Source organism: Silurus aristotelis (genome assembly GCF_946808225.1).
Source record: "Silurus aristotelis genome assembly, chromosome: 17".
Lineage (NCBI taxonomy): Eukaryota > Metazoa > Chordata > Actinopteri > Siluriformes > Siluridae > Silurus > Silurus aristotelis.
Window position 1 is genome coordinate 6876951 of NC_139590.1, and position 26825 is coordinate 6903775.

A 26825-nucleotide genomic window follows, 5' to 3' on the forward strand; every position below is an offset into this window, starting at 1 on the left:
TATATATATATATATATAGAGCTCAAAAGCCTTTACTAAAAGAAAGTTTCGAAACGTGTCGAATATGGTTAGTAAAATACATGTAAAGAATCATCACACTTGATATATTAGGTGTTAGTGTTTTTTTAATATATATATTTTTTTATATAAAACAAGGACAGAACATTCTAGAAAAATTAAACCCCAATTTGAGTTTTTGTGGCAAAACTGTCTGGGGGTAAATTAATAATTATCCTGGTGATGTGCAAAAGAAAATACTTAATTATAATTAGGGTTTTTTTCTCATTTATTAATTGTTTGCGCTAGGAGTTTTATTGTGGTGTGTTCATAATTATCAATGTTAGGGTTACAATTTTCAGAGATTTCCCCATTGTGGCGTGAATAAAGTTATATCTTATCTTATCTTATCTTATCTTATCTGATCTTATCTTATCAATAATAAGTGCCTCATGTTCTACACCAAAAGACCAGGATAAATATATCAAATGTCAATTTCAAATGTTAATAATGTAGTCATATACAAAGAGTTTCTTTTCCACATTAGAACATCGGTCTGCTGCAAATGAAATTGCTAACGCATGAGACTTATTTGAAATAAATGAGTGTATATACGTGTGGAATCCGCCACCATGCTTCTCTTCACAAATTGCTGCAAATAAATTTTGGTTCTTGCAGTGCAGTGGTCATATACGTGAGCCAGTTCAAATAGTAATTCTGTGTTTTGGCACAGTGCTGAGACTTTCTAAAGGCGAATGTGGAATGTCGAGGCCAAACCCTGCACAGGAATCCTGGTGTGCTTTAAACAGAGTTTGGAAATATCACACACACACACTGGCATATATCATGTCGCGTACAAATAACCGACCATTCCAGACGTTTCATAACGTTCCCCTCGAATGGGAGGAGGATCTACTTTTGGCACGTAATCAGCCACAGAAATGTCATACGAAGACCTTTTAGTGTAATCCCTCCAAGCTTACCTGGAAGATGAGCACTTTGAAGTTCTTCCTCTTGAGCAGCTCATGCTCGTTGTTCTCCAGCTTCTTGATCTGACCCGCCTGCCTCTCTAGCTCGCCCCGTACGCTCTTCACGTTCACGTTTACCTTGCGGACCTTCTCTAAGAGCTTAGTGACCGTCCCTGCTGTGCCACCCTGGCTCTTGGCTAGCTTGTTCAGCTCGCTCTGGATGCTCGTCATGTTCTTCTCCATGCTCATCTGCCGGGACTCCAGGCCATTCTGTGTCAGCTGGATCTGATCCACAACGCCGATGATCTTGTCTAACAGAGCCAGGACCATCATGCCCGTAGCCTGAGCTTCGGATTTCTGGGAGTCACTGTTTTCCAGTCCCAGCTTCAGATCCACCTCGTGATCGTCATCTTCATCGTCGCTATCATCTTCGTCTACATGTTTGCGGTTGGAAGCCGGAGTGGTTACTGAAGTTTTGGCCGCCGCTGTGACCAGAACCACTTCATCATCGTCGTCGTCAGAGATTTCCCTAAGAGCCACATGATCCAGTTTGAGGTTCGTCTCAGCCATGGCCATGTCCAGATACACAAAACAAAAAAAACGCACAAAAAAACACTACTTCACTAGCAGATGTAAACTTCTGGGCTGGGGGTATAGGAACGCAGTCCTGGGGGTAAAAATAAAGCCCTAAAAAAAGCCCAATGACAGCAGACACCTGGGAAGCCGAGCGAGTCCTTGTACTTGCACTTGTCTCCAAACTCCTGCTGCCTTATTCCCCCCAACAAACCCTGTCTTTCTTCTACACATTAATATCGAATGGTTTACCTTTCTGAAGACCCTACGCTCATTTCCTCTCCCCACTCCCTCACTCTTTCTCTCTCTCACTCTCTCTCTCTCCAGGCAAATCCGTCCCGGGACGTTGGCCAGCCAGAGAGTGCAGACTCTTTCAGCACTGAGCTCAAATGCCACAGCTTGTTGTGGAGCCGTCCTGTCAAATGCTCCCCCTTTCTCTCTAATGCCCCTCCGTCTAACTCTGTCATTTACTGTAAAGCCACACCCACAATGACCATCTCCAGCTAGACCCTGTTCTTCCGGAGCCTGGTGAAGACACAGAGAGAAAACAAACACATACACAAATACACATAACAACCACTTCTGACATCGCGTTTAAAAATTACTGCTGGCGAACAAACACACACACAAAAAAAAGGACGTACACTGTATATGTTTTTAATGAATGATTGTTTCCATAATGACAGCAAATTTACAGGTCTTTGTCTGTTCCGATTTTCCACAAAGCCTTAGCTATAAAATGAATTTGTGGTTTGAGGACAATGATCTCAAGCACACCAGCAAATCTCCAATGTAATGGCTGAAAGGTGTTGCCATGGCCCAGTCTAAGTCTAGACTTCAACCCAACTGAAATGTTGTGACAGGCCCTTAAGAGAGCTGTGCATAAACAAACCTCAATGTAAAGAAGAGTGAATTGAAAATCCTAAACAATGATAATGCCTAATAAGTTATACAGAACATGATTACTTCAGGTTTTTGCTGTTGAAGGTGGTTCTACAAGCAATTAAACCATAGGATGTGCTGATTTTGGCTGTATTTTTGTAAAATTAAGAATGACACTGTGTGGTGTATTATGTGTTGGTGTTCATCTGGGGTGGTATTTCCCTACTTCTAAGACCTAACAAGCACCAGATGAATTTTATTACCTCCTGGTACCATAAAATTCAAATAGTGTGCACTATGTATAAATGTATGTATATGCCCCAGTAGAATTTAGGTTTCCATATATATATATATATATATATATATATCAATCCAATCAGGCACAACATTATGACATTATATATCATTATGACTGGTGAAGTGAATAACACTGATGATCTCAGCAAGTAAACTTTTGGTCCTCAAAGTTGACATTTAGGTTTGAAGCAGGAAAAATGGGTAAGGATTTGAGTGAGTCTAGACGACTGGGTCAGAGCATCTCCAAAACTGTAGCTCTTGTGGGATGTTCACAGTGTTCAGTGGTCAGTATCTATCAAAAGTGGTCCATGGAAGGAACAGTGGTGAACTGGCGACAGGGTCATGAGTGCTGAGGTTTATCAATGTACGTAGGGAGCGAAGGCTGGTCCGTGAGGTCCGATCCAACATATAGCACACATTGCTGAAGAAGTTAATGCTGTTAATGATGATGAGTCAGGACTGTTTTGGCAGCAAAGGGGACCAACACTATAATAGGCAGGTGGTCATATTGTTATGCCTGATCTCTGTCTGTCTGTCTGTCTGTCTGTCTGCCGATCGTACATCTGAGCACCCATCCATCTCCAAACTTAATCTACCCAAATTATATCAGCAAAACTTGCAATAGAGTTTGGGTAAATTGAAGTTATATAAATTTTATTTATATATATTATAGATATATAAAATGTAAAGGTTTTCTCAAAGGAGCGATTTAGGATTTGCAGTATACTTTTGTATACAACAAAAATTTAACAATAAATAGATAAAAAAAATATATATATATATATATATAATTCATATGTAATTGTTCATTTCACTTCATGTGCTTTTATTGAAAAAATAATCCATTTTGCACCACCTTCACACCAACCTACTGTTGATTTATATGCCTCATGACTAAAACACAGACCTACGTGTTTTTTCTAACCATCAGACATACAGAAGGAAAAAAGAGCAGAAAACCAGAACAGTTTCCCAGCCTCGCTTTTTTATTGACAAACGTACACAACGTCCAAATCGCTTTCCATCGTAAGATTTTTAAATTCCTGCAGTGATTTCGCTCGGCCTCTAAGAGCTACGACATGAAGAAGCAATAAAGAAAGACAACGAAAAAACTGACGGGAAACTAAGAGCCGATTTGAACTTATTAGTAATGATTATTTGGAGTGTCCATCAACAAACATACAGCAATTTAGAAAACAAAAACGGACACAAAGGCTAATAACGTCTGTGTATCCATTGGAAAGAGAAATTTCCTGATCGTTCTTGATTGATCAGTCGATGTCTTACCTCTTTATGATATAAAGATTACAAAGCTCAGATATGTTGTTTGTGAAAGGGGAAAAAGAAACGATGAAAAAAAAAATAATAATAATCTTACTCATTAAATAAAACAATTAAATAAATGTAAACAGATATAAGTACATTTGTTTGTGGAAATAATAAAAGGAAAATCTTGGTTTTTCTTTTTCTTTCCCTTTGTAGAATTTTGCATCGAGTCCCTTTGCATGAGAAACAGAAAGAAGAAAAGAGAGATCTGTTCCGACCCAAACAGATCAAGAAGTACACAATATACAAAAGAACGAGAGAAAACATGGCAGTGAAATCAGACTGGAGCCAGAAATATTTTACACTGTATAGAAGACTACTGCGTTTATATTACAGATTCCTCAACTCTTCTTTGGAACAAATACATTAGCTTATTTATCGAAAACAAACAAAATCAGACACGATGGAAATTTTAAATACGAGTTCGACTTGTTGCTGCTGCTCTGACTGGCGCTTCAGAAGGATGATTGTGGAGGAAGGCTGAGAAGGTGAAGGTGTTCAGTCTTCAAACGTTCCCTCCAGGATGCTGTCGAAGGTGAAGGGCATGAACTTGAAGCCCTGTCCTAAGTAGAATTTATTCTGAAACTCCACCCTAGACAGAGAGAGAGAGAGAGAGAGAGAGAGAGAGAGAGAGAGAGAGAGAGAGAGAGAGAGAGAGAGAGAGAGAGAGAGATATTGATTAAAAGAGGATCAGAAAGAAAGTGAAAGTCCATTTACAATCTCTCCAACAGAGGGAGACAGAGAGCCAATCTTGTAGTCTCCATAAATAAATTGATAGACAGATACAGATAATCAAAAAGACAGACAGGCAGAATTATATTCTCATAGCATTGTACAGTTACACAGCAAACTAATGCAGTTTAGCATTGACCAGAAATGCAAACAGAAGCAACTGTGTACTGTCGTGCAGATAAATACGCAAATATATGTACAGCACATAATATGTAAGCGTATATATATATGTACAGCAAATTAATATAAAGGCTCTGGTAGTGAAAAATATGCAGAAGCTGTTGAAGTACAACAATAAATATAAAGTTTTATAAACTGCAGCCTGCTGAATATCGGTTCAAAGTTTTCTCGTTACATGCAGTATTATTTTTCAGAAATAATTTAAAGAATACAAATACAGATGTGTGTGTGTGTGTGTGTGTGTGTGTGTGTGTGTGTGTGTGTGTGTGTGTGTGTGTGTGTGTGTGCACTTACCAGTGCAATCTGAGGGCATGCAGGAACGCAGACAGACCCTCCATTATCAGTAAGATGCACACCGTCAGTGTGGCGAAGAAAGCAAACAAGAAAATGAGGGCCAAGAACCCGGTAAAATTTCTAGAGTTGAGTCCGATGTGCATCACCATGGACCACAAGACCTCTGAAAGCTCTACACAATCAGACACACAGGAGAGAATAGACATTCAATAAAAAAAAAGGGAATGCACCTTTCAAAGCAGCTACAGCGAAAGAGAAACGTGTGCACGTGTGTGCGGGGGATACTCACGTGCGTGGGCTAGACTCAGGGCCCACAGGCGCAAGTAGGAGGCCGTGTTCGAGATGCAGCCTAAGCAGTACTCTATAGTGTGAATGGCCTGGTGCACTGCTACATCTGTAAAATCAAACTAGACAAGAGAGAAGAGGAAACAACAGTGGAAGAAAGGAAGGAAAGAAGGGAGAGAGGAGTAAAAATTAAGAGAAAAATAAGAAAAGGAAAGAAAGAAAAGAAGGAAAAAATGGAAGTAGAAAGGATTAAAAAATAATGAAAGTAAAGGGAAAGGAAAAGGACAATTGTGGGGAGAGAGAGAGAGTAAGCGTGATGAATGAAGGAAGGAAGGAAGGAAGGAAGGAAGGAAGGAAGGAAGGAAGGAAGGAAGGAAGGAAGGAAGGAAGGAAGGAAGGAAGGAAGAAAAACAAGAAATGAGTAAAAAGGGAAGGAAGCAAAAGGAAGGACAGAAGGAAGGAAGAAAAGAAGAGAGAAAAGGAAGGTTAAGAAAAAGGGGATTAAGGAAAGAAATGAAGGAAGGAAGAAAAACAGAAAAGTAAAAAAAGATAAAAAAGAAGTAAGTAAGACAGAGGTCAAAAAGTGAGAGACAAAGGAAGACAGGAAGGACAGAAGGAAATAAGGAAAGGAAGGATGGAAGGACGTAAAGAAGTAAGGAAGAAAGTAAGGAAAGAAGCAAGGAATTAAAGAAGGGTAGAAAAGAAAAACAGCAGGGAGAAAGGGAAGGAGGGAAGAAAGAAACAAAAAAAGAAAGATTGGGCAACAAAAAAAAAGTATAAGGGATTAAGAGGGAAAGGAAGGAAGGAAGTACGGCAGTAAGAAAGGAAGGAAGGAAGGAAGGAAGGAAGGAAGGAGAGAGGGAGATGAAGAGAAGAGCAGAGAGTTAGACAGACAGATCTGATCAGAGCAGTTAATGAATTCAGGAGAACAGCAGTGTTCTGATTGGTACTGAATCACTGAGCAGATCATTGTACACAAGCAGCTCCATCACCAGTGTGTTCTGTTCACTTGATTGGTTTCATTTCAACCCTGATGGATTAAACTAAGACCTTAAAGAGTTCTACATCTACTGTAGTTAAACAACCCCAATGGAGAAGCACCACCCAACACCAAAACACACACAGACACACAAAGGAATGGGATTGAAACAAATAAAGTGATGGTGTACGCAAAATTCTGCTCTTACCACTTCCTCTTCTGACTGCTTGAAGGAAATCGGACACACACACACACACACACACACACACACACAGAGAGGATTAGAATAAGGTTTATAACAGTTTCAAGAAAGCAATAAGGAGAGATGAGGAGAACAGTCCACAGGCAGGTTTAAAACAAAAGGCAGAGAGTAAACAGAAGAAAAGTGCTGCCAAGATTGTGGCTGGTGGCAGCGAAGTGAACTGGAACAGTAAAGATCCACTCCAACAAACCGTTTTTAGACGAGCGAGTAAGCACGCGGCGATTCACATTCAAAATATCTGCTCATGTAACCCTGCTGGCCGGGAGGCTGTTTTGTTTGCGAGCCTGGTTGCTTGGAGACGCGGGAGCTAGTGGGCTAGCCCGCTTTAGTGCAGGGTTGGTATGCAGGACCCTCTCGGTGACGGGAATGCGCGGCAGCCGCCCACTGCTGACTACAGCGGCCACGCCGTGGGGATTAACTGGCCGTGCCGATCAGCAACCTTTACTGGAAACGACGATTTATGTCTGGTATCACGTAGGACTGGAAAGGCAGAGCTCAGACTGACTACCGCCGTCAACAAGTAGTTGCTTAAGAAAGTATAAAAATATAAATAAAGTGTAATGAAGATGAGTCTCTAAGCACCGACACTGAATACTGCTGCAATGTAACAAATGGCACGGAGAGTTATTACACGCGCGCACACACACACACACACACACACACACACACACACACACACACACACACACACACACAAATATCCATGAGGAAAAATGAGTTCTTTGGGGGAAAAAAATTTGAATAAAAGTACAATTGGTTGGGGGGGGAAAAAGGGAGAGACAGAGTAAGAGAGAAGAGAGAAGAGAAAAAGAGAATGAAACTAAGTTTGGATGAAAGAAAGAAAGAAAGAAAGAAAGAAAGAAAGAAAGAAAGAAAGAAAGAAAGAAAGAAAGAAAGAAAGAAAGAAAGAAAGAAAGAAAGAAAGAAAGAAAGAAAGAAAGAAAGAAACTGATTGGATGTAAAAAAACAAAAAACAAAAAAAAAAACCCCAAATAAAATAAATAAATAAATAAACAGAGGGAGAGAGAGAGAATAAGAGAAGAGAAAAAAGATTGAAACTAAAATTGTTTAAAATAAGGATAGAGAGAGAACGAGAGGAAAATGTTGAGCAAAACAAAGAATGAAACTATATTGGATAGGAGAGAGAGAGAGAGAGAGAGAGAGAACAGATTGTGTGTGTGTGTGTGTGTGTGTGTGTGTGTGTGTGTGTGTGTGTGTGTGTGTGTGTGTGTGTGTGTGTGTGTGTGTGTGTGTGTGTGTGTGTGTCTAACCTCTGGCTCCTCCTCTAAGTTCTGCGAGAGCTGGTCATGCTGGATGATCTCAGCTTCATCGTCTGTAGGGCCGTTGCTCACCCGAATCCCCCCAAAGTTCTGAGTGCCCTGAGGACAGAGGACACACCAGGCTTCATGTCGCTGCGTCGGTGCGAGTGACACGTATTTAAGTGTGTTCTTGCGAATAAGGCCTTACGAGGTGCTTCCTCCAGAGGTACTGTCTGCGCAGGATCAGTGTCTTCACTATGAGCATGCAGGGCACGCACAGAAGAGCAATGACCACCAGCAGACACTGGATCACCATCTAGAGAAACCAAAAAGAAATGGAATGAGACAAAAAGAGAAGGCAGGGAAGATGAACATAAAGGAAAGAGACAGATGGAAATCAAGAAAGATGGAAAAACAGAGGCTGCAAGCAAACTGGAAATGAGACAGAAAACAGGCTAGACAAAGGATGGGAGACAGAAAAGAGAGGATGAGACTAGGACAAGCAAAGAGATATATTATATATAAAGAATAAGAAAAGAGACAGGCATAAAATAATGAAGGGAATCAAAGAAGAATTAAAGGATGAAAGGATGAAAGAATGAGAGAGAGAGAGAGAGAGAGAGAGAGAGAGAGAGAGAGAGAGAGAGAGAGAGAGAGAGAGAGAGAGAGAGAGAGAGAGAAGAAAATAGAGTGTAAGTAAAAAAGATTGCGTGTAAGAGTGGGAGAATGCCCATGTACAGACACAAAAACAAAACAAAGATAGTACAGTGTGAAAATGGCGTGTGAGTGTGTGTGTGTGTGTGTGTGTGTGTGTGTGTGTGTGTGTGTGCACACACTACCTGTCCTCTGTATAGCGGTTTGATAGTGGGGTCGTTATAGTTGAAGAGACACATGTTGATGAACGAGATGAGGATGCTCGGCGCTTCCTTAGAGGTCGAGGCGTCGTACGCAGTCCACTTGTAGAAGATAAGCAGCACCAGATAACCGAACAGGCTGCTCAAGAAGATGATCTCGGGAACGAAGCCCAGCCAGATGTTCAGAGGCTTCTTAAAATAGCTGCGCACATTCAAGGTCAATCAAGAGATCATTAATTCCCAGTTTAGATCATAAAAAATTTTGCTTCTCCCCACAGTCTGGGGTCTAAAATTACATTTATTAACTACTCTGGAATCACAAGGATCACTTCACGAACAAATCAGGAAACGCTAGACCAGGGACGGATCTCCCGGGGTGGCAACTACCACCATAAGAAAAAGCATTGTAATCCCAGTGTATTCACCATCATCCCTGGAATCCACAAAAACCATGCAAGGATGCTTGTTCCAGTGTTGCCACCCCTCATAATTCTCATGCCACCCCCTTGCCACCCCATAAGTCATTTTCTAGATCCGCCCCTGAGCTAGACAGTAGCTAGACACTAAATGAATCTGTAATCCTCATTCCCTTTTTATTTTTTGTTAAAAACTGTCCATTTCTATATTCAACACAGTATTTCAGCGAAACACAAACCACAAATGCGTATTTAAACACCTCAGTGCTGTCCGACATTTATGTATTGCGTTTGCACAATGCTAAACCTATGCCTGTAATCTCGCTCTACTTCCAAGCTCACATTAACCTGAGCGCTAAAACCAACAAAGCTGACCTTGGACATCACACAGGCCTTGGCTGACTGACTACAAAAGGTCAAAAAGGGAAATTGTGACCTAAAGCACTGTAAATGGTGAAGTGAATGCAAACATACATGTGATTAAAGAGGCTGAGAATCACGCCGAAAAGCATGTGAGTAACTCCCAAGATTATAGACATCTTCATCTTATAGGAGTTCAGGAAGGTCAGCTTGTTGGTGGCCATGCTCCAGATCTGTGAAGGTGGAAAAATGTGCTTTAGCTGGAAGAAGACAGAACTTCAGACTAGTAGAAAGAAAAGGGCAGGAGTGATATCTGATACCGGGTCAATGCCGATGGGGTAGGGGCCTCCAAACACTCCTTGCACCGCGGGGTCCAACTGCATAAGCCTGTTCTCCTCTAGAATCTCAAACCTGCAGAGCGAAGGATTGTAATTAATTAATACGACTCCCACTCCCGTGTTTAAAGGGAACAAAACAAAAAAAGTATGTTTCTGAAGGCTTTCCGGTATTGGAAAAGCTAATGACTGTTGTAAAGCTGTGACCCCGGAGACTCACTTAAATATTTTTTTTTGTCCGTACAGAAAACCATGCCATTCCACTTTGCAATCAGTTTAGCTGCTAAACAAATGCAATGAATGAAAATAAAAATAAACAAAAATGTGAAAGGTGGAAGCTTAGTGCTTAAGGCATTGGACTTTGGTCAAATCCCAGCCGCACCAAGCTTCAATTCCTGGGCCCCTGAGCAAGGTCCTTATCCCCTATAGATGCTCAGTTGTATGAATGAGACACAAAGTAAGTCGCTCTGGATACTGCGGTAAATGTAAATAACATCTTGCGGCGTTCTGCGCAATCGGTATCAGGGGTTTACATTATTTACATGCTCATATCATTGAGATATTCTAGTGAGGTTTTTTAGTCTGGTGAGTAAAGGACTCACGTCCAGTTGCCGGTCCCATTCTCGAACATGGGCCGTACACTCCAGCTGGAGCCGAAGACGTTGAAAGACTTGGAAAAGCAGTCGTTGTAGATGATCCCGGTGTAGGTGGAGAAAATGCCCATCAGCAAAATAATATAACGGCCTGAAAACACCATGCTGAACATCTGGCAGGAAGAGAAAAAGACAAATAAACATGGCAACACTAAACATCTGAGCACAGCATTGTATTTTCACCAACCTGTGGCTGCTCGGGTGCTTACAGGTTTAGATAGTTCCAAACAATGTCTACTGTGTAATGACATTTTGTGACACTTTAACATCAGTTCTTTTTTTTTTTCCACCACTTTTCAGAGGAAATTTTTTTCTTTTCAGAGAAAATGTTTGCATGCCGAAACAGACAGTGACAAAAAAAAAAAAAAAAAAAAAAAGGATAACTGGTAAAAGGTTTTATCCTTTTTAATTTAATTTGAGTTTAATTTTAGTTTAATTCATATTTTTTTTATTGACGTTAGTCTATTATCCTAATTATTCCATCCCTTTGATGACTCGAAGTTAAAAGGAATTATGACCTCAAAAACAGCGTTTAAATTTCTTTTAATCTCCTGCCAAAACTGGGATAATTTTGGACACTCCCAAAAAATGATAATGGTAGCGTCCCCTTTTCTTCACACAGCCTCCAAATAGCACTCTTTCCTTTTTAGCTTTTCTTTGTGAAATAAAAAAAATTCAAACGAAATGCTCTCTGCATAGCCGAGCTGATAGATTTCCATTGTATGTTACAGATTTTTCCCCAATCATCATCTGATATATCAAGATTTCCCTCCATACACAGTTTGTCATTAGCATATAGTGTGTTATCAGGTTCTGCTTGTAGAGCCATTGCATAGTTCAATAAAAAAAAAATGATGTTCCTCCAAAGCGGAAGATCGGTGTGATGAGAATAAAAGGCTGAAAGAAATGTTTGTATAATGGATGTGCGTTATACCTCGCTATCATTTTTCTGGGCGCTGAGCCGACTCTCTCGCAGAACCAGATAAAGAGCGGCGCAGGTCATCAGTATGCCGTGGCCCATGTCCCCGAACATGACGGCAAACAGGAAGGGGAAGGTGATGATGGTGTAGGGAGCTGAACACAAACCAGAATAATCAGTTCATGTGAGTTTGTAACGAGATAAAATGGCAGTACTGTGCACCAGCATGGAAGAAAGCAGAAAGGCGATGGGGTACCAGGGTTTATTTCTCGGTAGCTGCCAATGCCGTATGCGTCCACAATGTTCTGGAAGCCAGAAGTAAATTTGTTTGTCTTGTTGTAGGTGGGCGGGGTCTGTGTGGTCTGCATCCTGTTCAGGATAGAGGGAACGGTGGAACCACTTTTCTCCTGAGGAGAAGAAAAACGGAGAAAATAGTGGATTTAAAACCTAAAAAAAATTGCAAGATGTAATAAACAAGCTATATTTTTATATATACAATATAACAGTTATCTATCTATCTCCGTCTCTTATATATATATATATACAGTGAGAAAAATAAGTATTTGAACACGCTGCTATTTTGCAAGTTCTCCCACTTAGAAATCATGGAGGGGTCTGAAATTGTCATCGTAGGTGCATGTCCACTGTGAGAGACATAATCTAAAAAAAAAAAATCCAGAAATCACAATATATGATTTTTTAACTATTTATTTGTATGATACAGCTGCAAATAAGTATTTGAACACCTGAGAAAGTCAATGTTATTATTTGGTACAGTAGCCTTTGTTTGCAATTACAGAGGTCAAACGTTTCCTGTAGTTTTTCACCAGGTTTGCACACACTGCAGGAGGGATTTTGGCCCACTCCTCCACACAGATCTTTTCTAGATCAGTCAGGTTTCTGGCCTGTCGCTAAGAAACACGGAGTTTGAGCTCCCTCCAAAGATTCTCTATTGGGTTTAGGTCTGGAGACTGGCTAGGCCACGCCAGAACCTTGATATGCTTCTTACAGAGCCACTCGTTGGTTATCCTGGCTGTGTGCTTCGGGTCATTGTCATGTTGGAAGACCCAGCCTCGACCCATCTTCAATGGTTTAACTGTGGGAAGGTGGTTGTTCCCCAATATCTCGCAATACATGGCCCCGGTCATCCTCTCCTTAATACAGTGCAGTCGCCCTGTCCCATGTGCAGAAAAACACCCCCAAAGCATGATGCTACCACCCCCATGCTTCACAGTAGGGATGGTGTTCTTGGGATGGTACTCATCATTCTTCTTCCTCCAAACACGTTTAGTGGAATTATGACCCAAAAGTTCTATTTTGGTCTCAGCTGACTACATGACTTTCTCCCATGACTCCTCTGGATCATCCAAATGGTCATTGGCAAACTTAAGAAGTGCCTGGACATGTGCTGGTTTAAGCAGGGGAACCTTCCATGCCATGCATGATTTCAAACCATGACGTCTTAGTGCATTACCAACAGTAACCTTGGAAACGGTGGTCCCAGCTCTTTTCAGGTCATTGACCAGCTCCTCCCGTGTAGTTCTTGGCTGATTTCTCACCTTCCTTAGGATCATTGAGACCCCACGAGGTGAGATCTTGCATGGAGCCCCAGTCCAAGGGAGATTGACAGTCATGTTTAGCTTCTTCCATTTTCTAATGATTGCTCCAACAGTGGACCTTTTTTCACCAAGCTGCTTGGCAATTTCCCGGTAGCCCTTTCCAGCCTTGTGGAGGTGTAAAATTTTGTCTCTAGTGTCTTTGGACAGCTCTTTGGTCTTGGCCATGTTAGTATTTGGATTCCTACTGATTGTATGGGGTGGACAGGTGTCTTTATGCAGCTAACAACCTCAAACAGGTGCATCTAATTTAGAATAATAAATGTAGTGGAGGTGGACATTTTAAAGGCAGACTAACAGGTCTTTGAGGGTCAGAATTCTAGCTGATAGACAGGTGTTCAAATACTTATTTGCAGCTGTATCATACAAATAAATAGTTTAAAAATCATATATTGTGATTTCTGGATTTTTTTTTTTAGATTATGTCTCTCAGTGGACATGCACCTACGATGACAATTTCAGACCCCTCCATGATTTCTAAGTGGGAGAACTTGCAAAATAGCAGGGTGTTCAAATACTTATTTTCCTCACTGTATATATATAAATACATACACATACACACACAGTAATTCCCTGTTTATCACAGTGCAACCTAGCGTGTAATCAGGAATTCCGGGTGTAGCTGGTGTAGTGTGGCTTGACTCTATGGTGTCGAGTTTTCCCTCACCCGCTGACAGTAAAGTGTGAGAATCTCAATCCAGGCACACACACATGTACTCTAAGATATACACATGTATTAAATGCAGCACGACCAGACTCGCACGTCTTTGTTGGAGCCGAATGCAATGCGTAAATATCAATCTCCAAACTTGAGCCTGGCTTCAGACCTTCAGAGTATCTTAATCCTGTTGCCATTTTGGCCTAAATGTAATAGCTGTATTATACTCTGTTACAAAACCGTGGAACTTGAATATTCAAAGTAACAGTTAGAAAGATAATGTTTGTATGCAAAAAAAAAAAAAAAAAAAAAAAAAAAAAAGGGAAAAAAGGGACGTTTTTAGGATTAGTTTCTCTTCTACTTTTTTTTTTTTTTTTAAAGAAGTAAGAAATCCATTTAAAGCTCATCCACAGATATTCCTACACAATCTGCTTTACAGCTGAAACACATCTTTAATTTAAAAACATTCGAAGGCCTTTAATTTGTCTTATTATAGTCTTACAGTTGCCCTTTTCAATGTCTCTTTCCTAAATCTCTAGAACAAACTGTGCGCCAGCTGTGACGAATCATTTGTTTAATATCGTAACACACAAAGCATTTGTTTTTCATATATTCCCCCTATTGGGAAAAGGGGGAATCAGGTTTGATCTCAGTGCACTCATGAGTCAACCTTAAAGCATGTGGGCATTCCTTTCTAACATCTAGCCCCTAGCCCATACTGTAAGTGTATGTGTATGTGTGTGTGTGTGTGTGTGTGTGTGGTGCAGAATCTAAGAGTGTATTCACTAGGCATGAGGCATCCTATGTGATAATGTGATATTCCGACAAATATATGTGTTTCAACTAATTTATTTAGTTTATTTTACATCGTAAAATTGAAGCAATTATCTCTATTATGTCTGCCATGACAAGATAGCTACGACAACAGTTTGTGTGTTCTCACCGTGCCCCTCCGAAGAGCGAGCTGAATGGAGTCCAGGTCGGACAAGGGACACCAGATTTCAGCGATCAGACACTTCTGGGTGACATCGATGTTGCAAAGATTGAGCGTGTGGTAGATGGCCTTCATCTTCCTCACTTTGATGACCCATACGCGCAGGGTCTTCGCCGCAGCCTGGAGGACTCGCTGTCTGTGATCCTCGGTCTGATTCAGCACCTAGAAAAATGGTTCACGGGAAGGAACGGGGTGAAGGTTTGCAGTCTAGAGACGCCACGTCGTGTCTGCTCACATCCATACTATACGTGCTGTACACGCGGAGAGGAAATGAAAGAAAAAAACCTGAATAATGAGCAGGGTTAAATATAAATGCAGATTGCTCCAGACAGAATGATGTTACAAAATACAATGTAACATTTATATTGTAGCTCATATTCAAATGCTAGTCAGTCCCAGCTGACCTCCATTTCAGATCATGATGGCAAGAGGAAAAGTCCAACAACAGTCTGTCTATAACCACATAGACATATTATAGTAAAAGCGCAATAAACCAAAATGTACACCAGGGGAAATTTGGAGACAACAATTATGCAGTGCTCAACCTCAAATCTGGTACAGAGACCTGCAGAATCTATGCTAATTCACAACAGGCAAAATTGCACTGCATTGCTTGTAGTGTATCCTTTTCTGAAGGGATAAAAAAAAAATAATAATTAATAATAAAATCACTCTGCGTCCTGCTATTAAACAATCTATTTATAGTGGTATTATTTGTGTGTTTGGAGAGGATGCAAAAGCCTCTTTTCATGGTCATATTTCTCACAGTCTGGTGTTTGCAATGTCCCATGATTTATAATCCCACTTTTGGTTTCAACCAAATGAGGATGGGTTCCTCTTTGAGTCTGGTTCCTCTCAAGGTTGTTCCTTTCCACGGTCGCCCCAGGCTTGCTCATCGGGGATAAATACACAAACTTAACTATAAGTGAATAAATATAATTTATTACATTCTGTAAAGCTATTTTGAAACAATGTCTATTGTGAAGAGCGCTATTGAAAGAAAAGTGGATTGAATTGAGTTTGTGGACACCGGACCATAAGGATCTTCTGGGAAGATGTTCCACTAAATTTTGGAGTGTGCTTGCAGAGAGATAAATCAGGTATTGATGTAATGCTGACTACACTCTGGTTCTTCTCACTCTACAATTCATAAAGCATATTTTAATAGAGCTAGATTTGTGCACAGGGGTATTGTCATGCTGGAACTAGTTTGGGTCTCCTAGTTTAAATGAAAGAAAAATGCCATGCTACACCATCCTGAGACATTCTATACAAATGTGTGCCTCCAACATACCAGTTCGGAAAAGAACCAAACCATAGCTGGAACAGTCAGGTGTCCTAATCATTTTGCCGGGGATGCAACAAATGCAACAACTGATCGATAATAATCGATAATGAAATTCGGTATCATGTAATGCCGTTATCGATTAGTCGGGCTGCTCAAGTTACAGGTTAGCGTGAGGGCAAGATAACAGCAGCCAAGGCATGGGAAAAGTCAGACAGTCATCCAAGGCATGGGAGCATTTTACTTAAAATGCAACAAAGAAGATTGTAACCTGCAAGTTATGCAAAGCAGAGCTTGTGTGGCATGAAAAGTACCACAGTGATGCACAAGCACATGAAACGAAAACACACTGGAGACAAATGAAGGCGAAACATCATCACGGTGAGCAAAATCTGTATAATGCTCATCATGTAAAAATGGTATAGTTTAATGAAGTGCTATTGTGTAACCCGTTTGCTATCTTTGGAACAGACGCATTGGATCCATCGCTCGCGACGGTGCGAACATACACAATCTAAAAGCAGCAAATAACAGCAGCGGTAAATTATACAATTTTTAGTCTCTGTTGTCTTTTTGTTTTAGCGAATGCTTATGCATTTGTACACCAATGCATATTTTTTTTTTTAACAGGTCTGTTAGCTTGCTGCGTTCCTCCGTTCCATTGTCTTTTTATAGCATTTGTCTACTACGACAGTTTACTTTTTCTGTATTTACTATATTACGTATTGAGCTACATTCAAATGCTTGTTTTTAATGTTTGCATATTAAATGTATGCGTCATTTAATTACTATACAAAATTTGATTAATTATATATTGTTAATCGCTTACATCATCGCAACTGAACAAAATATCGGTGTATTCTTTTAAACAAAAATTCCCAAAACAATGTTGTATTATGTTTTAGATTGATTTGTTTTAAGTATCAACTTACCATCTGCAATTATTCCTAAAAACAATCCAAATACTGATTTACACAAATTGCTTCACCTTGCATACTCAAATGCGTTTTTTTGCTTGTTTGACAGAAAGAAACAACTTAAAATTTGTGAATTTGTTCAAGAGAGAAATCCTCCATGCACTCCTCAACAAACAGATGCCATCCTGAGTATGTTGGTAACTGACATGCGGCCAACGCCAATGGTGGAAGTTGAAGGATTCAATAAAATGATTAGCATTCTCAACCCAGGATACATTCTTCCATCAAAGACCCACTTCAAAAATTTTATGGAGATGAAATACAAGGAAGAATTAATAAAGTTAAATCTGCTATAAACACCACCAACAGCAGAATGGCTTTAACTGCTGCTATATGGGCAAGTGCTTCCACTGAGGCATACCTTGGCATTACATGCCATTACATTGGGAATGACAGGAAGATGATATGTCTGCCTTACCACCAAGCCACTCGAAGACAGACATACCTCAACCAACACTGCAGAATGGTTGGAAGAAGTAGCAGTCAATTTTAAAATCCTTTTAAAAAAGTTACTGCAATCACACAACAATGGTGCAATGGTGAGGCTGCTGCAAAATTACTGGAGGAGAAACATGGGTGGACCAGTACATGCTGTGCTGTTTACACCTTGCACATGGTAATTGATGCTGCTTCAAAGAACACAAGCATTGAAAGCTGTTGGAGCTGCAAGATGACTTGTGAAACACGGGCAGGAATATGTCACAGTCTCCTCATTGCCTCCAATTGTGAAATGACTGTTGTTAAAAATGCTTTTGATTCAGCTCCAGTGAAGTCCTTCCAAGCCACAGCATTTGAGCAGCTTCAAAACAGATGGAAGCAACTTTTTGAACAGGTAAATAATCCTGAGATTCTCTCCTCTGCTCTGGACCCAAGGTTCAATACACTGAGATTTCTATCACCTGAGCAAATTATAACAGTGCAGGCTAATGTTCCAACTGAAACACTTGCAGCAAGAAAGGAAATGCAGCAATAGTAACAGAAAACAACTACCTCAGCCATAAGTTCAAGTTCATTTCTACAGCGTTTTTTTTTTTTTTCTTTTACACTGGACATTGTCTCAAAGCAGCTTTATAGAATTTAAGAATGAAAGGGAATTATGTGTGTTTATCCCTGATGATGAAGCCTGGGGTGAAAAACTCATTTAGATGTAATGAGGGAGAAACCTTGAGAGGATCCAGACTCAAAAGGTGAACCCATCCTGATTTGGGTGACATCAAGGGTCCGATTATAATCTAAAACAATACAAAACACCGGAGAGTGAGATCTACATTGAGCACTGGAATGTGATATGAGTAATGTTCTTTCTACAGTCTTATACAGTCAGTTGACATTGTGGATCCATCACCTTCATGCCAGAGCCTTTAAAAATGAATAGACGTTCAATGCCAAACTCTACATGAAGTGGGATCCAAATGGAGCTGGTACATCTCTAGATGGTTCGGGATGTCTGTGGGATTGGCATCCACTTCTTTGAACAGAGGTTATACCTTTAACATCTTTGCTTGATTCACTCTTTGAGTCTGGATACAGCATTTAGGAGACGAGCAGAGAGGGGAAAGCTTAGGAGAACCTCAACAAAAAAATCTTTGGATTGGTGCAGAGATAATAAAGATAAATTCCCAGGGACCTCAACACCACGCGAGCGTCTGTTTTCTGCTGCAGGTAACACAGCTTGCAAAAAAACAAAAACAAAAAACGAGCCAGCCATAACCCTTAGCATATTGGCTTGCTGACATTTCTGCATCCCACTTGTAAATTTTGGAAAAGTGAAACAATGAACAACTTTGAACAGTTACACTTTCCCTGTTCTTGTGCATTCTGCCTCTGTACCAAACAGTAACATTCGCCGTTTCATTCATTCATTCATTTTCTCCCGCTTATCTGTAAATCGGGTCGTGGGGGCAGCAGTCTAAGCAGGCCCCCGCCTTCGACTGCTGCCCAATCCTCACAGCACCGTCCCTTATGGTCCTTCCTGCAGGTGGTGAGCCCACGGGAAGGCGGCCCCACGTCACTCCGACGTCACGGACCTTGATATTTCCCTCGTAAGGGACCCCCGGAGCATAGAGGGTTGAGGGCCTTGCTCAAGGACCCAAGAGTGGCAGCTTGGCGATACCGGGGCTCGAACCCAAGACCTTCCGATCGGCAACCCAGCGCCTTAACCGCTGGAGCCACCACTCCCCCACATTCGCCGTTTATTATTTATAATTTTGATATTTCCACTAATTCTGCTGCTTAATATCTTAATGTTTGTGTCATAATTTCATAATGTGAATTTTATACGAGTACAACTTAATGCTTGTTCTGTTTCCTTCTTTTTTTATGATTATTTACTCACTTTATTTGATTTATATTTTCTATATTCAAACTAGTTTAACTTTTTAAAAACTGTACAACTGTGTTATTTCAGGTTTAAAATGTCAAAATTAAAGATCGGTTAACTCAATAGGTGGCTTTTGCATTTTCTTTAAGTAAATCTTTATACATAAAAATCCTGAATTAGGATTTTGTATAGTTATAATAAGCAAAACGGCTCATTAAATGATTTTATTTGATCCGATTAATCACGAGAAGGAAAAAAAAACCCATCCGATTAATCGATGATCAAAATAATCAGTAGTTGCAGCCCTACAAGAGTATAAGTGAGGGTCTCAATAAACTCTTAATAAACTCAATTATCAGTGTAAAGGCAAAAAGAATCCACCTCTAATTTAAGTTGACCAGTATTTAGACGGCTAGTATGTAAACCATCTTTCCCATGATTCACTGTGTCTACCGCAGCTCAGGGGCCATGTACGGCTGCATGCGCCTCTCTGGTTTTCTCATCAGAGATCACTTATGGACCTGGCCTGAGTCTGAATAAACAGCATAGCACACGCCGGGTCTATTTCGGGGAAACGCGTTCTCCCTATAGGTTCTGGCTGACAGAGAAAGTGGTGCGTATGAGAGCGAGGAGAATGTGAGATAGTTAAGAGAGAGATCGTGCCAGCAGATCAGCACATACCAGACGACTCTTAATTCCCCCAGCCTGCCTGTACCATGCTCGACACCCACTTCATACACTCGGCTCTCTGCGACATGAGCGATCAGACAAATTGTGCCAGCAAGAATCTTTAGGTTCGTTTCAGTTCACTCTCAAATCCATGATGCATATTAGAAGAAGGCATTAATAGCCTGGTGTGAGTCACTCGGACCGCGGCAAATGTGTGCGCTTAGCTATAGATAGCTTTCATTTATCTGCCTTTTGTTCAACTGTTTCAACAATTTTCCATGTGGTGACATTTTCTGTAATCAGGAGTCTCCTCTTTCAGCACTTTGTAATGGTCAAAAATTCAGTCATTAAAATATAGAGGTTAAACTGCATCATTAGGTTTTCTGCCAAATTATAGTTTTCAAGATATAGGGTTTTTTTTTTTTTAGTTATTCAACATATTTTTTCTTATTAAGCTCGATAGAAGGAAAAGCGCAAGAAATCAAACGACTATTTAGAGCTGCTATAGCGTAAGTGATGAAGGGCAGCAAATTGTTTTGCTGATAACCAGATGCAACATCTCACATTTAAAAAATGTAATTCCAACTATCGAAAGAATCTCTGTGGTATAAAGGTGGCAGCTCAGTGGTTAAGGCATTGGACAATGGATCGGTAGTTCAAATCCCACCACCACCAAGCTGCCACTGCTGGGCCCTTGAGCAAGGCCCTTAACCCTCACCTGCTCATTTGTAAGTCGCTCCGGTTAACGGCATCTGCCAAAATTCCATAAATGTAAATGTCTAAAAAAAAAAAAATTTTAACTACGGTTCTGACACATTTTCCATTAAGAAATTCCATACTTTTCCAGACTCAAATATGCAGACTACTGTAAATATTTTTTAAGATGATATTTAACATCTGAAATAATTTCAATAATTTAATTATTTAAATTTCATCTATAACATGAGTTTTGCTACAATCTCTTATGTATGTCAGAGTCAGAATCTCTGATGTTTTCCATGTCCTGTCGGGGGCGCTGTACACTGGCGGTGACTGCTAAATCACAATGTAACAATCGATCACAGCTGTGCAGATCCAGTCTAGCGCAGATCTTTTGGCAGCGCTGAGACCCTGAAAAGTAAATAAAATGCAGGCGGAAATGACACAGATCGAAGTGTCTTACGTTTTGTTCATGTGCAGGACAGGGACGTAAGCGTTTTCAGACGTTTCGGCGTGGATGAGCAACTTTTGGGTAGGAACTCTGTAGTAAAATATGCGGTTTCGGGAAAATAATCGACTTCAACATTGATTAATTTCCCATAACTGCACACCCTATTGTCTTTAATTCGGTATTTATAAGATATACTGTTGCATAAAACCAATTCTTCTGCAAAGAGAGATTAGATTTTTTTTTTACGAACTATATTTTGATCTCTCATTTGACACCAAAAATCCACTGACGTTCCAGAGCACTTAGTCATTCAGAGGAACGTGTGTGGGTGTGTGTGGGTGTAAGTGAGTTGGTGAACGTGTGGAAGGATGAGCAAGGAACATAAGGGCCTGTTGGCAAGGTGGCGGTGTCCGTCTCACATCACAGTGTCTGGCAAATGTCTCTGCGTGGGTGTATATGAATTTGAGCAGGTGTGAGGGCGTATGCACCACAGTGGAAGTGTCTGACTGTAGCTATGGTCACTATGTGTGTGGGCAGCAGCAGACAGCACAAACCCAGTGACATTAATCCTTCGATTTCCTAATACAAGTCAAGCAAAGAGTCGCAAACCGACTATTTCCTCTAACATGATTATACTATTGAGTATTTTTCATACCCTGTAGCAAGTAGTTAATACTTTTTTTGTTTTTGCATAAGATTTATTTGTAGCAATCCCATTTGTTACAGTTTTAGAATAAACCTATTCCCCTAATCCAGAGTTGCAGCAGTTTTCTCCCGGTATGCAAATCTCCAGCAGTAATAATAACACTTTGGCACACTTTGTTAAATAGCAAATACATTTCTGGTAGTAGCTGGTGAGGAACAAAAAAACCTATGAAGCCTATGAAGCTCCATCTTGCATTCAAACAACAATAAAGAGACTTAAATAAAGTACACACAAAATGTGTACACACACACACACACACTCACTTGACTATTCTCAACACACACTTAAATGCTCATTTTAATTCATATACGTCCATGTCTATAGCACCACCCACATTACAACTGTTTACATGCTGTTTTGCACACATTTCAAACTGCCACCAATCGCTGCTATGCAGAAGTATATATGTTTACAACTAACCTCTTTTTCAGTTCTCTTATTTTTGCACCTTGTACTGTATAACAAATTATACAGAGTGTACACAGAACAGGCATAACATTATCTTGTTGGTCCTCCTTTTACTGCAAAACAGTCCTGACCTATCGAGCATCAACAGCATTAACTTCTTCAGCAGTGTGAGCTACAGAAGCTCGTCTGTTGGATCGAACCACACGGACCAGCGTTCGCTCCCCACGTGCCTCGGGCGCTCATGACCCTGTCGCCGGTTCACCACTGTTCCTTCCTTGGACCACTTTTGATAGACAATGACCACTGCAGAATGGAAACATCCCACAAGAGCTGCAGTTTTGGAGATGCTCTGACCCAGTCGTCTAGACGTCGCAATTTTGCAAAACTCACTCAAATCCTTACGCTTGCCTATTTTTCCTGTTTCCAACAAGTCAAGCATGTGAAAATTGTGTTTTATGCAAATCTAACCTGGTCTCATAAGCATACTAGGCCCATGATTTCACTCGCAAAACTAAAATCGGGTTAATTGTGGGACCACAAAGCCTGGATCATTGTACCGATCCACGTCAGCTCGCCAGTCAGATGAGCCCCAAAGTGTCTAATCGATCGGATTGATTTCTTGTCTTTCATTTGCACATTCTGTCTCTGTAACTAGACCATTGTGGGGAACATTTTAGTCTAGACACTGCGTAAGCTTTTCGGGTTTGGACTTGGTTTAAGAGCGCTGTAAGCTGATGCGAATGTTCTCAACAGGGTATGACCATGAATGGAAAGCTCTTTCATACAGGAAGGCTAATGTAAACTGACATAAAAAGGGCAGGCAGCTGTGTGTCAACACTCAGCACCCATGCATGGAAACAACAAACAAAGGCTGGGATCTGAATTTGCACGCACACAAACCCCCCCACTAAAAAAATTAAAAAAGAGAACAAAAGAATAAATATTCTTTAAAGAATCACTAGACAACCTGATGAGCATGAGAGCTGTGTTCACTGACCCTCCGTAGCTGGGTGATGCCGCTTCTAGTAGTTTCTTATGTTTTTAGAATGCTCATTTTAGGTGTTTACTATAATTAATTATTTATTTTTCTTTAATCTTGATCAATGAATCGGCTGATCGTGGAAAAACAGAATTTAATGATTTAGTGAAAAATACCCTTTGTTACACACATTTGGCCAAATTCAGTCAATTGGCGGGTTTTCATTCGGATTTAGACTCAACCTTTCAATTTCATATCAATTTCTTTATAAATTAGCGTGAATATATTTACAGTGGGTACGGAAAGTATTCAGACCCCCTTAAATTTTTCACTTTTTGTTATATTGCAGCCATTTGCTAAAATCATTTAAGTTCATTTCTTTTCCTCATGAATGTACACATAGCACCCCATACTGACAGAAAAACACAGAATTGTTGACCTTTTTGCAGATTTATTAAAAAAGAAAAACTGAAATATCACATGGTCCTAAGTATTCAGACCCTATGCTGTGACACTCAAATATTTAACTCAGGTGCTCTCCATTTCTTCTGATCATCCTTGAGATGGTTCTACACCTTCATTTGAGTCCAGAAATTTTTGATTATACTGATTGGACTTGATTGGGAAAGCCACACACCTGTTTATATAAGACCTTACAGATCACAATGCATGTCAGAGCAAATGAGAATCATTAAGGTCAAAGGAACTGCCTGAAGAGCTCAGAGACAGAATTGTGGCAAGGCACAGATCTGGCCAAGGTTCCAAAAATTTTTTTGCTGCACTTAAGGTTCCTAAGAGCACAGTGGCCTCCATAATCCTCAAATGGAAGATGTTTGGGACGACCAGAACCATTCCTAGAGCTGGCCGTCCGGCCAAACTGAGCTATCGGGGGAGAAGAGCCTTGGTGAGAGAGGTAAAGAAGAACCCAAAGATCACTGTGGCTGAGCTCCAGAGATGCAGTCGGGAGATGGGAGAAAGTTGTAGAAAGTCAACCATCACTGCAGCCCTTCACCAGTGGGGCTTTATAGCAGAGTGGCCCGACGGAAGCCTCTCCTCAGTGCAGGACACATGAAAACCCGCATGGAGTTCTCCAAGATGGTGAGAAATAAGATTATCTGGTCTGATGAGACCAAGATAGAACTTTTTGGCCTTAATTCTAAGCGGTATGTGTGGAGAAAACCAGGCACTGCTCATCACCTGTCCAGTATAGTCTCAACAATGAAGCATGGTGGTGGCAGCATCATGCTGTGGGGGTGTTTTTCAGCTGCAGGGACAGGACGACTGGTTGCAATCAAGGGAAAGATGAATGCGGCCAAGCACAGGGATATCCTGGACGAAAACCTTCTCCAGAGTGCTTTGGACCTCAGACTGGGCTGAAGGTTTACCTTCCAACAAGACAATGACCCTAAGCACGCAGCTAAAATAACGATGGAGTGGCTTCACAACAACTCCGTGACTGTTCTTGAATGGCCCAGCCAGAGCCCTGACTTAAACCCAATTGAGCATCTCTGGAGAGACCTAAAAATAGCTGTCCACCAACGTTTACCGTCCAACTTGACAGAACTGGAGAGGATCTGCAAGGAGGAATGGCAGAGGATCCCTGAATCCAGGTGTGAAAAACTTGTTGCAGCCTTCCCAAAAAGACTCATGGCTGTATTAGATCAAAAGGGGGCTTCTACTAAATACTGAGCAAAGGGTCTGAATACTTAGGACCATGTGATATTTCAGTTTTTCTTTTTTAATAAATCTGCAACAGTGTCAACAATTCTGTGTTTTTCTGTCAATATAGGGTGCTATGTGTACATTCATGAGGAAAAGAAATGAACTTAAATGATTTTAGCAAATGGCTGCAAAATAAAAAAGAGTGAAAAATTTAAGGGGGTCTGAATACTTTCCGTACCCACTGTATATATTGATATATTGCGTTTGTTCTCCAGAGTAATTGCAGTATTAATAACGCTGATGCATGTGTGCACATGTTCTATATCTCTCTCACCATTTGGAGGTCATCAATACGAGTGTTGACTCCTACTGCCATTTCCTTTCTCTCTTGCGGAGTTTCAGGGCAGGGATACAGCGTAGCCCGAAACCTATAGATTAGAACCGAGACTCTTATCAGCTCCTCTACAGGCAACTACCAACAATATACCATTTATTGGAAAGAGGAGCTGTTACCCTTCACAGATCTTCTTCACCCGGTTCTTTAGCTGATCTCCCTGGAAGAAGATGATAAACACTGACTTGTGCACGTGGTCACCCTGTAAAAACCGGAAACGGTGGTCAGTGGCATTTCGGCGGCCCAAATACCAGCCTGGCTGTTTCACGTCCAGACTGAGTGTTAATATGCTGCTCTATATTTGATCACTGGTATGGCACTGACTGTAGCAGGGTCCTCCAAACGGTCCTCGATGTCCGCTTGGCGCAGGAACACGTTGCCTCGACAGACTCTCCACAACATCCTCTCGAATGTGGGAATCCTCTCTCGGCCGATCACGCCTGCCACGAAGCTGAGCGAATGTTAGAATGTAATGAAGGAAATGTAATTAGAATGCAATTAGTGAGAAATACTGAATGACTGCATGTTAGGAAATATAACGCCTATGTAATCAAATTTAAAAGTCAACGTGAACTTGAATGTCAGTCAGTCAGGCAGCAAGGTACAAAGCAGAAGGAAATTGCATTTCTCCAGAGGCTCCGATATGCAGATGTAACATATATAACAGTCAGCAGCCAAGACAGGTAACACAGACAGCACAGAAAAAAACACACAGATAACATAATAGACACACACAAAACAAAAAAGGCACGTCAGTAGTAAGGCTTACTGCAAGTGGCAAGAATTTTAACTCTGATGCTGATGAGAACGAATAAATAGCACATGACAAGTGTGGTTAATGCATTGGACAAGACTGAAAAAATGTACGGTTCAGCCGTTACAGTCGGGAGAGGTCAGTTAGTGTTTACAGTATTGTCAGAGTGAGCCGAGTTGCCCGGGGGCATGTATGGGGGGGGGGGGTTGGTGGTGGGGGGGTGTCTCTTGCAGAGTCTGGTAGCTTTGCACCACATATGACAATAGCATTTGGGGTGTTAAAACAGGCTGAGAAAAAGGAGAATAATGACATTCTCTGTACCGAAGTAGTCTCTTGCTCAGTCCTGTTATCACTGGAAACCTTTGGCATGATATCTGACCATGTACACTGTAACACCTCCTTAAAAAAAGTGCTGCCACTTTTATCACCACCATATTCACACTGATAAATTTACAGCAAAAGACTTTTAAAAATGCTCATAAACTATTTTTACACCTGTAACCTATTACTGCATCTTTATAGGGTTACACCATATTAAAAATAAGATTCATTACACAGAACTACACCTTGCAATTCTTAATACATTTTAATTACTTTTCGTTCTATAATCGAATTATTTTGATCGTTGCATTCTGTAATCCTCCTGTAGTCTTTATCTAGGACAGAAAAATGAATACTACCC

At 40.7% G+C, this 26825-nt stretch overlaps 2 protein-coding genes across 5 annotated transcripts in view; both read right to left on the reverse strand.

Annotated features, from left to right (window-relative positions):
- Positions 1-1968, reverse strand: part of cavin1a (caveolae associated protein 1a) — a 21809-nt gene extending 19841 nt beyond the window's left edge. For both annotated transcript variants that reach the window (XR_014537673.1, XM_083567401.1), the window contains exon 1: positions 981-1968. Coding sequence is in view for 1 of the 2 variants with exons in the window: in XM_083567401.1 (XP_083423527.1) it covers positions 981-1541 (561 nt within the window). In the remaining variant the exon portion in view is untranslated. The remainder of the gene's footprint in view (positions 1-980) is intronic.
- A 1717-nt stretch (positions 1969-3685) lies between these two features.
- Positions 3686-26825, reverse strand: part of atp6v0a1a (ATPase H+ transporting V0 subunit a1a) — a 28463-nt gene continuing 5323 nt past the window's right edge. The window contains exons 6-21 of one of the 3 annotated variants that reach the window (XM_083567335.1): positions 25714-25840; positions 25509-25591; positions 25330-25423; positions 14789-15001; positions 11828-11978; positions 11587-11726; positions 10602-10765; positions 9985-10075; positions 9779-9897; positions 8874-9090; positions 8243-8350; positions 8047-8154; positions 6722-6736; positions 5539-5656; positions 5250-5421; positions 3686-4635 (exon numbers count right to left, since the gene is read on the reverse strand). In XM_083567335.1, the coding sequence (XP_083423461.1) occupies positions 4542-4635; positions 5250-5421; positions 5539-5656; positions 6722-6736; positions 8047-8154; positions 8243-8350; positions 8874-9090; positions 9779-9897; positions 9985-10075; positions 10602-10765; positions 11587-11726; positions 11828-11978; positions 14789-15001; positions 25330-25423; positions 25509-25591; positions 25714-25840 (2014 nt within the window). In that variant the 3' untranslated portion in view covers positions 3686-4541. Of the gene's footprint in view, positions 4636-5249; positions 5422-5538; positions 5657-6721; positions 6740-8046; positions 8155-8242; positions 8351-8873; positions 9091-9778; positions 9898-9984; positions 10076-10601; positions 10766-11586; positions 11727-11827; positions 11979-14788; positions 15002-25329; positions 25424-25508; positions 25592-25713; positions 25841-26825 lie in introns of all 3 variants that reach the window. The other 2 variants (XM_083567334.1, XM_083567336.1) reach the window with 2 other exon arrangements.